Source organism: Nannospalax galili, unplaced genomic scaffold (genome assembly GCF_000622305.1).
Source record: "Nannospalax galili isolate Female #2095 unplaced genomic scaffold, S.galili_v1.0 scaffold269, whole genome shotgun sequence".
NCBI lineage: Eukaryota > Metazoa > Chordata > Mammalia > Rodentia > Spalacidae > Nannospalax > Nannospalax galili.
This window is the reverse complement of record NW_008359530.1, coordinates 408,975-422,266: the sequence shown is the minus strand read 5'-3', so window position 1 is coordinate 422,266 and position 13,292 is coordinate 408,975. Positions and strand designations below refer to the sequence as shown.

The window sequence follows — 13,292 nt, the reverse complement described above, 5'->3', positions numbered from 1 at the left end:
AGGACATCAAGCAATTAAATGCAAAACTGGGCGTGGTGGCCCATACCTGCAATCCCAGCACTGGGGTGGGGGAATGGGGTGGGGCGGTGCAGAGGCAGGAGGATAGTTAGCTCCAGGTAGATTTGAGCTACATAACATAGCAAGAGCCTGTCTTAACCCACCTTCCCTAAAAATATTAAATGCAAAATAGTACAGAATCTGCTAGACTTGGGGAGAGACTCCATGCTTAAAAGAAACATTTCTTCTGACTTAAAGCAAACAAACCAGTATTAAAAGACGCACAATTCCATTTCAGTAATCTTCTGATCTTTCCTAAGCCCGGGTGACTCTTATTTCTTAAGTCATATTTAGTACAACACAGTCATGATACTGCAAAAGAAGTGGCCTAGACCTGAGTGCTGGTGTCAAGGGAACATGCCCTTGCATTGGATTGCTGCTCAGAGGTGGATCTGGTCATCTAGATTTCTGGTTTTCCTAATTCTAGGTAAGATTTTACATTTGTCATTTGCCATAGGAGACATTAAAAACCTTACTAATGGATTGGAGAGATCGTTCAGTGGTTTAGGGCACATATTGCTTTTGCAGAAGACCTGAGTTCAGTTCCTAGCACCCACACCGGGCAGCTCACAACCACCTGTAACTCTACTCCAGGGAATCTCACGCCCTCTTCTGGCCTCCATGGGCACTGCACTCATGTGCACATACACAAATAAAAAAGTAAATCTTAAAAAAAGGCTAACCAAACCCAAAAATCAGCTGAAAGATCCCCCAATTGTCTTCTATTTAGAAGCAATCCTAAATAGCATAGAATCCTTTAGTTTAGAATTAAGTTCATATTTTAATATTAGGCTATCAGAAATATTTGAAAAGGTGGTACAGCAACTGTCTTTATTTTTGGCAGTTAAAAAGAAAAACAAAGCATGACAGGATCAATGTTGTAAGCTAATGTTTAATAACAAAGCTATGGATAAGCATAAGGACACCTAAAATAACCAAGAGCTCTGAGGAGGGTTCCAGCTCTGTCCTGATCAGCAGACAGGCCCAAGTGCCTTTAATGATGGCTCTTAAATCCTTAGTACCACTTATAAATGTCAGAATGTACTTGAAGCACACAGCTACTGGTCAAGGCAGAAGAGTCTCAGCAGCACCTGCCTGAGGAGCTTCTCAAAATGCCCTCCAGCTGCACATACCACACCTGGGAAACTGTTGGACACACAGCCCATGCTTGTCAGGTCTCTCGATGGTTCTGCTTTAAGCACACTACTTACTGTAGAAGATGCTAGAGAGGTTTTCAGTGTGAGACTGAGCACCAGACATCTAGTTCAGTGCATTCAAGCTGTGCTCATGTCAGCTGACTCAAAACCTGCCCCCTTTAGGAGGCAGTGCCCCAATGAGGGCCTTATTCAAAATACACATTACCAAGGTCCTTGGAGATAGGTCTAGTGGAAAAACACAATTATTTGTCATTGTAACTATAATAACAGGGGCACAGAACATCATTTACTCTTATGAGAAAAGTCTCCCTCCCAAAGGACATTACTTATGGAAAGATCACCTTATCCTAAGAAAACCAAATTTTGGAAAAGGAAATAGGGCCAGCAGCCTTACAAATATCCACCCACCCTCTCTAGCACTGACTCCTGGAGAGTACACCCTGAGACTGGGAGTATGGGGGGCTTGTGTCCTCCGCAGACCTCTGTTGTCTGCTTGAAAGATGACATTTCCATGTGATGGAGAACCACCTACTGATTGCTCAGCATGAATCCAAAAAGATCACCCATTCCACCAGCCTATGACAGCCTTCTTTGTGGTCTACAACCCATCCTCACCTATGATGGGATGTGCCATATAAATAAGGTTTACTTCTGTATTATAAAACACAGCACTGCATCACAAACCAACTTCATGTTCTGTGTAGTGTTTATTTATTTGCTTTGTAGTGCTCAGGGTGGAATCCAGGGCCTTGTGCGTTCCAGGCAAGTGGCTCTACCACCAAGCCATGCCTCCAGCTTAATTATTTTTATGGTTTATAAAACTGTTTAACATCTCATTGAATTCTCAGAGGAATCTGTATGGTGGGGCCTGTTTTATTATTCCCACTTTACAGAACAGAAAACCAAAACTTAGTACCCACCTCAATGAACAGCTGGTTGTTGAGTATTAAAGGCACAAATGGGTTGGCACCAAAAGTTAAAGAATTTGTAATGTCCACAAGAATGCCTAAGCTGGCACTTGCCAGCTGACACTGACTAGCAATCATCCAGGGAGGTTTTCAGGATGAATGGTATTTTTCTGGCAGGGACAGAGTGAGGAGCAGGTAGGTGAGCTTAGGTGATCTGTGGGTCACAGAACTCACATAACCTGCCCTGACGGCTGGAATTCTCTGGGGCTCAGAGTACCAATAACACGATGATGGGTGGTGCTAAGGTTAATTAAGCTCTTGCTCCATACCAGGCACCGACCTGCAGGTATTAGGTCTGTTCAATAACCTTCTTAACATCCCTATTTCACAGAAGAGATAAACAAGGCACAGAAAAACTAACCAGCGTGGCTACAACTTCACATTTTATTCCTTGGGCATAGCAGAGGGCACACCAGGGAGGTGCTAAGCCATGGTGAGGTCGGCCTGCTTGCAAGGGGAAACTGGCATGGGATGGCACCACCGCAGGAACCTGGATCATGTTTCTAATGTCATTTGGGCCACACGCCACAGACTCTGTCCCTCAGAGCATAAATCAATCAGTGCTTGGGCTGCAAACCTAAGCCACCACTGACAGTCCCAACAGCTAGGCCCTTCTCAGACTAGCCTAAGCTTTTCTAGATCTTGAACACTGGTTGATTTGCCTGGAGCTGCCTCTCTAAGAAAAAAATGAGAGTGGAAAATAGCTTTGGAGGAAATATGGCAAAATTAAAGACATGTGGAAGGCAGCAGTTTGGGTGAAGGCACAGAGCTAAAGGCTGAGTTTTCTTCTAAAGAATATGGGCAGAATGTAATCCTTGCTTCCCTGCCTGCTCCCCCCACCACACACACTTTTCTCAACTGCTCACATTTTGGAACAGTGCAAACCATCTTTTACAGCTTGGTCAATCTTTTTATGTACCTTTTTTTTTCTCAAGGAAGGAAGCAGGGACTAACGAAGAGAACGGGACACTGTGGGGGGTGGGGGAGGTCCACACTGAGCCTGTGAGGATGGAGGCTGGGGAGACAGCTGCCTACTGTCCAATGTGCTTTACCTTCGAGTTCTCTGCCTCTCATTTTCACTGAGCACCCTGAGATCCTAGAGTTCAATGGCAGTTCAGCCTAAGAACCAGTTCTAGGGTATTTTGCACCAACTCTCCTCAGAGCAAAGTCCCAAACCTGAGAGATGGGGCTACTGCAATGACCACGATGTAGGCTTTCATGTCCGCCCTTCTTCCAAGCCATGTAACAAGGCTGGTCAAACAATCACTATGGTTTTATATGCTCTTTCCTTCCTTCCTCCACAAAATGGGAACAAGATTCCTTCTTCCTCAGGAGGGTGTGTAAACCAAATGAGTGAAAGAATTAGAGCGGGGTGACACCAGGCAGCAAGCATTCACTCCTAGCTAGCTATTATTGCTATTATTACTTAACAATAACAACAACAACAAAACACGGAAAGGACCAGGAGGTTTCCCATGGTGTCCATGTTTCTTTGCTTTTAAAACAATATTTTAAATGAAAGCCAATGTTAACTACCCCAAAGGGTGTTCTTTGAAAGAGGAATGGAAAAGCTGCTAATGCTGCCACTGCAGGTAAGGGTGTGGCTAGGAGGGCTCAGCCAGCCCTCCTGCTGCAGAACTGTAGGGTGCTTGTGAGCCCCCACCGTGGCACACAGAGCACAGGGAGCTGAGACAGGCTGCAGCTCTGGGTATATTTCTGGCAGAGGTTCCGAAGTTTCCTTTCGGGCGCCACTGACCTTGGAGCAAGCGCCTTGCTTTCCAGGGTTTTATTTTACTTTATTTTTGTGACAGATTCTCATGTAGCCCACGTTGGCTTCAAATTCAAAATGTAGCAATGACTTTAGGATCCTCCTGCTTCTACCTTCGGAGCGCTGGGGCTACACGCTTGGCTCTATGTGGTGTAGGAACTGGACCCAGGGCTTGGTGCATGCTAAGCAAGCGCTCTAGCGACTGAGCTACAGCTGGAGCGCCTTTACCACAAGGCCACAACAGTGACCTCAACACCTGGGCAGTTCAATCAACCCTGTCTGACACTACAGAAGGTGCACCAGGAGGCCCTGCCGGCTGCTGCACCACGCTGCCCCCGGAACCACACAAGCCGCAGACAGCTGTCTGCGGACACTCTCGCGCGCACACCTGAGCTTGGCGGCGGGACAGCGCGTCTGTCACCCAGGCCCGCACGGCCGTGGGGTTTAGCGTCCCCTCCCCCACCCGCGTTCGTGTCCAAGAAGCAGCTCCGAGGAAACTACCCACTCTCGGGTTTCGCTCCTGCCTTCGCTGACACGGACACCCTGGCTCCCAGGGAAGTTCATTACCAGAACAATTAATCCGCACAAAAGATCCCAAACCCACCCGAAGCACTCCAGAGCGCTTGAAGCTGAAGATGGAGGGCGCCGGCGCGCAGTGTGCTCTCCGTCCCGGCGCCGGGTGGACCCCGGGCGCGAAGGAGGTGCGGGTCAGAGCCAGCCAGAGGGTCGCACCTGGCCACCCGCGCCCAGGAGGCTCCAGGGAAGCCGGCTCAGCTACAGGCTGGGCAGAGAGGGCGTGGGCACCGTGAGCCGACACGGCGCGGATTAAAGTTCAAGCCGGGTGGCAGGCACGGCCCGGCGGCCGCCTCCCAGGGACAGCCCAGGCTCCCCCCGTCCTCCGCTTTGCAGTTCTTGGTGACTCCCGGTGGCTTGCTCACTCCAACCCACCCCAAACACCAGCCCTTCTCCCCTCTCCGTGGCAGACCCCAGAAACACTCCCAGGAGGAGGACAGGAGCGGAGCGGACACAGCTGGGTGTCTCCTACGTACCCAGCGCGAGCAGGGTGAGCTGTCCGGCCGCGGGGACCATCTTCCAAGCGCCGAGCGCTGCAGCCACCGCGCTCCCTGCGCTGGCAAGTGGCCGCGCGGCGCCGCGGTGCGTGCGGAAAAAGGCGCAGGCTGCAGGGCCGCCCCCGGCGCGGGGAGGGACGACCGCGCCTCCCGGTGGCACTCGGCGGCGGGCCCGCGGCGGAAACGGGGAGGTTCCCGCCACCTCTCCGCCCCTCGGTCACCCGGGTATCCCCCAAAGGCTCAGGGGTGGGGACCGGGAACCGGGGGCGTCTGCCCTGCGTCTGGACTGCGATGGCGGGTCACCGCCCCAGGGCAGGACGAGGAGTGGCTTCGGACACCACCCCGAGAGCCCCGGGTCTCTGCCAGAGTCCCCTGCGCAGTAGCGGCGACCGGGCTGTAGGCGGCGGAGCGGAGTCGCCTTGGTCGGGTCACCTGTGCCCGGGGCTGCGCCGAGACCCGGCTCCAGAACGAGCAGGGGTCTAGAGACTCGGTCCAAACCCGCGAGCTTCGCCAGCCACCTGCCAAGACTTGGCCCAAGAAAGAAAAGTGCTCTCTCTTAGCCGAGCCAAGCACCTATTAAACTCGGATTCTCACCTGTGTCCCTATCCTCCCTGGCTCTGGGACGTAGCTGCCAAACCTGGGCAAAGCCACCTTGCGTCCATGGGCAGGCACTTTGGAAGTGTCAGAGAGTCTTTGTTGAACAGCCCTGTTTACTGGGAACCTAGTCGGGGTCAGCCCCACTGTCCCACTTGCTGCGGGAGTCCGGGGTGGAGGGAGGGGCAAGAGGCCGTAAGCAGGCTGTCAGGTAGAGGACAAAGGAGGGGTGTGTGGTGGGAGTCGACTAGGTGGCCCTTTCAGGGTTTGTGACTTTGAACTGGCTCCCGATGCTGGACTATGAAGGGGGAGATGGAAAGATTTCGAGTAGAGAAAGAATGGCCTGTGGGTGCTGTGGGGCTACCCGCAGGAGACAGACGACGCTCTCCAGCCTCCTGGCCAACTGCTCCAGGAGAACCCCCTTTCCTTGGAGGTGGAGCAGGCTGGCCTTCAAACTCTCTTGCTGTTTCCTTGACTACAGACTCAGTGTCAGGGTTGAATTTTCCCGTTTTATTGTAAGAGTAGAGGGAACTAGATGGGGGGTGGGGAGAGTTCGCAAGCCAGCTTTCTGTCACAATTTAAAATGAGGGAAGACTGATTTTGGCTCATGTGTTTAGTTGACAGTCACTTAGCATGTAGCTTTGGGTCTGTGAAGAGGCAAAACATCATAGTGGGGAGTACACCGCAGCCCTAAGCTGGGAGCAGGCCCCCTTCAAGTGTTCACCCACAATGACCTAACTTCAGGGAAGTTTCCACCACCTTTCACTAGTGCCACCCTCTGCAGGCCAAGTCTTCCACATAGGAGCTTTGGGGGAATGTTTAAGATCTGCACCTTTAACAAAGTAAAAATTAGAACAAAACAAAACAAAACAAAACTGAATTGTAACAGGTGGGAAGGACCAGTATAAAAAGGGACTTTGAAAAGAGTGTGAATTTATCTTGAAAGTGATCCTCTCATTACAGTGGCCAGTTTGGCCAGTGATGGTCCCATGTCAGTCATTTCCTCCCTCCTAGGAACTCACTGTCAGCACTGGGGCCGACTTGACTTTGACCTGTGTTAGCTGCTTCTCTGTGTCCTTGGCTATAGGAGGAACAGAATCAGGACTGGAGGGAACCTGCCTCCTTCCTCTTGGAACATGCACAGAGGAGGGCTTCATTTGGCCCCCAGCTGCCTGGGAGTGGGGCTGTCCTGGTTCTCTGTCCACACACCAGTGGGGCTCTGGGAAGTAAGTGGCAGCGTCAAGCAAAGGGGCTGGTCCTCTGAATGGCTGGCAAATCTTTTGAATCAAGAGATAACTTGCCAGCTTGCAAACAAAAGCAACAACAAAAACATAAGTATATCCCTTTTGTCTTTGTTTCTTCCTTTCCTCTCCATTTTCTTCCCTCCCTCCCTCCCTCCCTCTCTCCCTCCTTCTCTTTCTTCCTCTCTGTCTTTAAAAAACAACTTGTTTTTGAAACAAGGTCTAGTTGTAGCCAAGGCTGGCCTGGAATTATCCAGTTTGCTCTAGCCCAAACTGGTCCAGAATTTGCAGTTCTCCCTCAGCCTATTCAGTGCTGGGATTGCAGGAACATACCACCTACTGGTCTAAAGAACACTCTAATACTTGAAAAATCATTCATTCTCCCCCAAGAAAATCTTGAGTTTCTGCACATGTGGCTTATGAACCTTCTAAGTTGTTATTTTTTTATTTTCATCTTGTTTCATGTGTGTGGGTGCATAGTATGTGGGGGTGCCTCTGTATGTGTGTGTGTGTGTGTGTGTGTGTGTGTGTGTGTTTTCTGCCTTTCTGGGATCACAAACCCCTCTGGAATTGTATTAGAACTGCAGATTCCTAAAGGAAAATCATGCTTGTGCACGGCTGTGCTTTGGCAGTGTTTTGTCCCTCAAGAGTTCCTGTGCTGGAAGTGTGGCTCGCCTTGTGGCAACATTGGGAGGTGGTGGAACTTGTATGTGTGCACACACACACGTGTGTGTGTGTGTGTGTGTGTGTGTGTGTGTGTGTGTGTGTAGGCTAATGGTTGAATCATTCTGGATCTCTCTTCCACCTTATTCTTTGAGTCAGGGCCTCTTAATTCATCCCAGAACTCACTGGTATGGCTAGTCTGCAAGGCCAGTTTGCTTTTAGGACCCCCGTGTCTGCCTTCTGTGGCTGGAATTGCAGGTGGGCTGCTTACCCCTGCCCCCACCATTTATGTAGATTCTGGGGGTCTGGGCTCCAGTCCTCATGCTTGCATGGCAAGTATTTGAACCGCTGAACCATCTCCCCAAGCCCCCTTCCTGTCATTCCTGTCAAGCAGATAATCAGGTTCAGGTTGATTTTTAACTAACTTTCTTTGGTAAATTGAACTGACATGATTCTTAAACGTTCATTCATTGATCTAGAAGGAGACCTAATCTCTTAAATCATTGATGCTCTGTCTTTGACATTTTTATGCATCTCATTTAACCCTCACAACAATCTCATGAGCTAGATTCTGCCCCCTGTTTATACCACAATGATTGGGATTGGAAGAGGAGGTACACAGATGCACAGCCAGGAGTGGCGGAGCTGAGTTTGAAAGCAAAGCTCCTTCCAGAATTCTCTGCATTGCTCTACTTCCTCAGATTCTGCACTTTATTAAAGACAATGCTTTACTCATTAGGTTTGTGGGAGAATTAAGTACAAGAGTTTGTCTGTTTAGCAGGGTTTCCTAAGAACAAAGTGAGCTGTTAAAAACATCCCCCTTGGTGAGCTTGCCTTTCCCTCTTTGTCCCCTACCCTGTCCTCTCTTTATTGCTCCCATGTCAGTTCCCTTGCTCATGTAGCATAGACACAGGCACACATGCACATGAACACACATGCATACACACATGCACATGAACAAACATCTATATATACACATACACTACACACACCTCCACACATACATATACATATACACACAAAAATATACACACAAATACACATATACTTAAAGATACACATGTACTCAAACACACACATATACACTCTCACACACATATACATACATATACATATGCACACATGTACATTCACAAACATACACACAAATGCACATACATCCATATCTACACACCTCCACACATACATATACATATGTACACAAACACATGCACAAACACATGCACACATATGCACACATGCACACACATATATACACAAGCACACATATACATATACACACATGCACATGTACACATAGATATATGCACACAAACACACATGCACACAAATATGAACAGAAGCACACATGCACAGACACATACATACATTACACATGCACATACATATACACAAACATGCACACAAATACACATACATATACACATGCACACACATACCCATGCATTTTCACATATATGTGTATACGCAAACACACATGCATATATATTCAAACACATGTATATTCAGATACACATGCACACAAACATACATAAACAAGCACACACTCACACAAATATATATGCATACATGCTCAAAACATAACATACATGCACACAGCATACACTCACACACAGACACATATGCACACACTCTTCTTGTACACACAGGCACTTCCATAGTCATATTTCACCTATGCAGAGTAGGTTGTTCTCTGAGCTGAGGAATTCCAATGAAACCCTTAGAGCTTCCAGGAGACCCAGTGTCCTCCTTCCTCTGCAGATGCTGCCCCTTTCCCCTGCAGCTCAGAGGCTCCATCCCTATGTGCATGCTGAGCACCAAGGACCCAGCTGCCCCTGGCTCTGTGATCTACACTGCATAGCCGTCATGCCTGTCCCTGAACAAACATGAGAACTCCACCAGGGCACAGAGACCACCAAGCAGCAGGCAGCGGGTCTTTTGTCCAAGTCCTCAGTGGAGAGGGCGTGTTTAAGGGGTCCCTTCCCGACTATCATCAGTCCCCCTCCTTCCTGCCTACTGCAGAGTCACAGGGTCCAGTGTCTTCCCTGAGTGTTCAGCAGCTAAGCTGGCTATGAGAAAATAGGTCCTGATGTTTCCAGGTGTCTCAATGAGGAGGCAAGCCACGGGCCATTGCATGGGAGGAATGACGGCTCAGTGGATCCTCCTCAAGGCCATGACCCGGCTTCAGCAGGTGCAAGGCTGTCCCTGGGGAAGCAGTGCACCTGACAGAGGTCAAAGGGCAGAGCTTACTGCTGTACCAGGGAGGGAGGGCTTTCTGGAGGACCCCAGGAACTGAGTTGTGATGGAGTGAGGAGATTCCACCCTGACAGATTTAGGGAAAGAGATGGATGCAAAGTGCAGAACTTCTCAGGTTTCAGTCCCTCGGAGGCCTCAGATGTTAGTTTATCCCCAGCTCCAGGGAGAACAAAGAAGGAGACTCCTCTGGAGTTTTTAAGGTTGGGGAGAATGAGCTCTGCCTTCAGGTGATGATTCATGACTGGATGATTTTCATGACCAGTGCTGCTCAAAACTGGTCTAGTCCCTGTTTCATGTCTCCTGCCCCAAAGCTCGGGCTGACCTTGGAACTGGACAATGGACGTGATTTTACCCAGACTCCTTCCTTCATGGAGCACATTGGCTCCAAAGTCCAGGAAGGAAGCTTGGATGCTAATAGGGCCACGGGTGGTCCATGCATCTCTGCATCCTGGTCAAGGCAGTGGGTTAGACACTGCAGGAATCTGCAACATGGATGGCTGCTGCAGGAGAGGCAGTCATCTAATACAGCTTGGGTACTTCCTAGGGACCCTGATGCAGTGGAGAGAAGTCAGTCCTGGACTCAGCACAGCCTATGACAGACCTTCCACCCTCCTGACCAGGCTTGGAGGCAGACACGGATGATTTGGGATCCAAGTTCTAGGTCTGTTGTCTTTGTAGCTGTCCCCTAGCAGCCTTGACCACATTGCCATGCCCTTCTGAGGAAAGGGTTCCCATAGGAAAGACCCAAATCCAGTGCCCAGAAATCCTGAGGCAGGTGAAGCTGAGTATGTCCTTGGAAACAGAGATGCTCAGATGCAAAAAGATAGGCTAGAGAAAGTATTAAGAGGCTGGGGCACTTGCTTGGTTGTCAAAGCACTTGCCTTACAAGTATAAGGACCTGAATTCTATCCCTAGAGCCCACATTTAAAAAAGCCAGGTGTGGAGCTGGAGAGATGGCTCAGTGGTTAAGAGCACTGACTGCTCTTGCAGAGGACCTGGGTTTGGTTCCCAGCACCCACATGGCAGCTATGAACCGTCCTTAACTCCAGTTCCAGGGGAATCTGACACCCTCTTCTGACCTCCAAGGCATTGCATGACATGGGTGCACTCACATACATGCAGGCAATACACTCATACACATAAAATAAAAATGATAAATTAAAAAAAAATTCCAGGTATGATAGCAGGCACCCATAATCCCAGCACTGGGGAGGGAGAGATGGCTGGGTTAGTAGGGCTCACTGGCCACCCAGTCTAGCCTACATGGCAAGTTCCAGGTCAAGGAGAAACTCTTGTCTTAACAAAGAAGGTGGATGGCACCTGAGGAATGACACTCAGGGTTGTCCTTGAGTGTCCTCACACATCCGAGTGTGAGCACACAACACACACATGCTCACACACACACACACACACACACACACACACACACACACACAGAAGTAGAATGAAGGAGAAATCAAAACACCATGAAGGGGGCTTGCTTATTTGTTTTCAGTGATGGATCTGTCTGCTTGATAAACTCAATAAATTCTTTCCAAGTTCAGAGAAAAAGGAAAACAAGACAGATAAGTGGAAGATGGAGAAAGACAGGATATTCAAATGTTTTTAACAGGAAGCTTGGGAGACAGCAGAGACTGACAGAGGAGAATCTGATCTTTCCTCCCACACAGAGGGAGTGGTGAGGAGGGAAGGGTGTGTACCCCACAGGTTCCCTCCGGGAGACTTTGCAAACACGAGGACACATTTACATTTTGTGACAGACAGCAAACCTTCGTGTTGAACTTCCCTTCCTTCCTCCCTTCCAAACTTCGTGGAAGAACCCAAGGGAAATGAGGATAGAAGGGGGAGTCCTTGTCATTGATCAAACCCAAGAGCAAAGAGGGTCCCACTCACACCTCAGAACCAGTGCAAACAACACCAGTCAGAGAAGTTTGACAACTTCCATGTGTGAAGAGCAGCAGAACCTCTGTGGAGAGAGGGCTTTCTGAACTCTAGAGTGCTTGAGTCATTGTGATAAAGACTGCAGGCAGGTAGCGACAACCAAGAAAGCAAGATGGGACAAATTCATATCCTCTCAGAGCAGGGTATGTGGGGATCTCTTGAGGCTCTCATTTGGGACCTGGCACTGAGAAAACGTGGCCACTGGTGTGATGGTGAGAGGGCAGGTACCCAGTACCCAGACAGCTTTTTGAGTTCGTGAGATTCTAGGCTCAGTGTTCCCTGAGGAGCCCTGCTGTCAATCAGCTCTTTGCTGTGTTCTGTCATCTCTTTGTTCATAGCAGATTCCTGCAAGCTTTCTGTGATCCAGGTTGGGCAAGGCATCAGGCACCTGATGTTGGACAAGTCCCTTCTGCTCAGCAGGGGGCAATTGGGTAGAAGAACCAGGGTGCTTCCAAAGGAAACTTACTGTGTTGACTTTGCCAAATAAATGCCAAAGACAGCAAGGCCACTGCCATGGAATTTTGAGAGGAAATGGTTGTGACATGAAACTCTGTTTTTTATCAAGATATTTCAGATAAGAAACTATAAAAATGTCAACCACCTGTGCACCACCCCAACTCAAATATTCCCCAGAAAATACCCTAGCAGAGCAAACAGACCTGATAACGTAAAAGAGGTTGTGAAAGAAATGTGGATGAACACTGACTGCGGCGTTTTAAGATGCTGAAGCACCCACTGTTGCCAGTACGACACGTGGGTTCCTTCCCTTTCCACAAACACAAGTCCCATTTTGTTTGATTTGCAGCATGCCTTAGTCCACAAGAGGGAGCAAGTCAGTCTCTTGACCACTATTGATGATTGGCCTAGGGACGTAATGGCATCCATTTTGTGACTATGAGAAGGCCAGTGTTGTTTTGGATTGAGTAGGGGGAGTTCAAGAAACATTGAGATAGATTGTTGGAGAGTACAGGGTTTATCAAAAGAGTTATTAACACCATGCACAGAAAGGTGATAGAATGGCAGAGGCTCCAAGGAAAGCTCAGGCCCCAGTCCCAGAGATGAATGGCATGGTGGGGTGACTGAAGAGAGAAAGCAGAGTCTAATGGCAGAAATGGGAGTTTATCCTTATAACTTCCTGAGGATGGTGGAAGTTTTACGGCACAGGATTGCAGCCAAGCTCTCAGATTCCCAGCAGGAGGCAGGGAAGGGGGTGGGAGCAGGATGTGTCAGAAGCCAATAGCACCCATATCCCCTTTGATGTAAACTCACTTTCCAGGTAAGAAATCCTGACACCAGGAAGTCTGTTAGCCAGGGACTCAGACAATATGTGAGTAGGGTGCCTGTGTATCTGCCTGGGTACCTGTAAGAGGGAGACAGTTTGCTGCAGGTAGTGGGGTCTGAACAGAGGTAGGAGTCCAACATTATATCCTCACAGCCAGGGGAATCCAAGAGATGCCCACCCAGCACTAAACATGGGATTGTTGCTGAACCAGCCCTGACACTGCCAGTGCCAGCCGGCCAAGATGGACAGTACCTGAAAGGGGGAGTGAGGATTGAAAGAAAAAACAAGAGACAGA

General features: G+C 49.1%; 1 protein-coding gene across 2 annotated transcripts in view; it reads right to left on the bottom strand.

Annotated features, from left to right (window-relative positions):
• Positions 1-5,345, bottom strand: part of Tgfa (transforming growth factor alpha) — a 91,065-nt gene extending 85,720 nt beyond the window's left edge. For both annotated transcript variants that reach the window (XM_008823245.3, XM_029558744.1), the window contains exon 1: positions 5,000-5,345. In XM_008823245.3, the coding sequence (XP_008821467.1) occupies positions 5,000-5,039 (40 nt within the window). In that variant the 5' untranslated portion in view covers positions 5,040-5,345. The remainder of the gene's footprint in view (positions 1-4,999) is intronic.
• Positions 5,346-13,292: the final 7,947 nt, after the last annotated feature.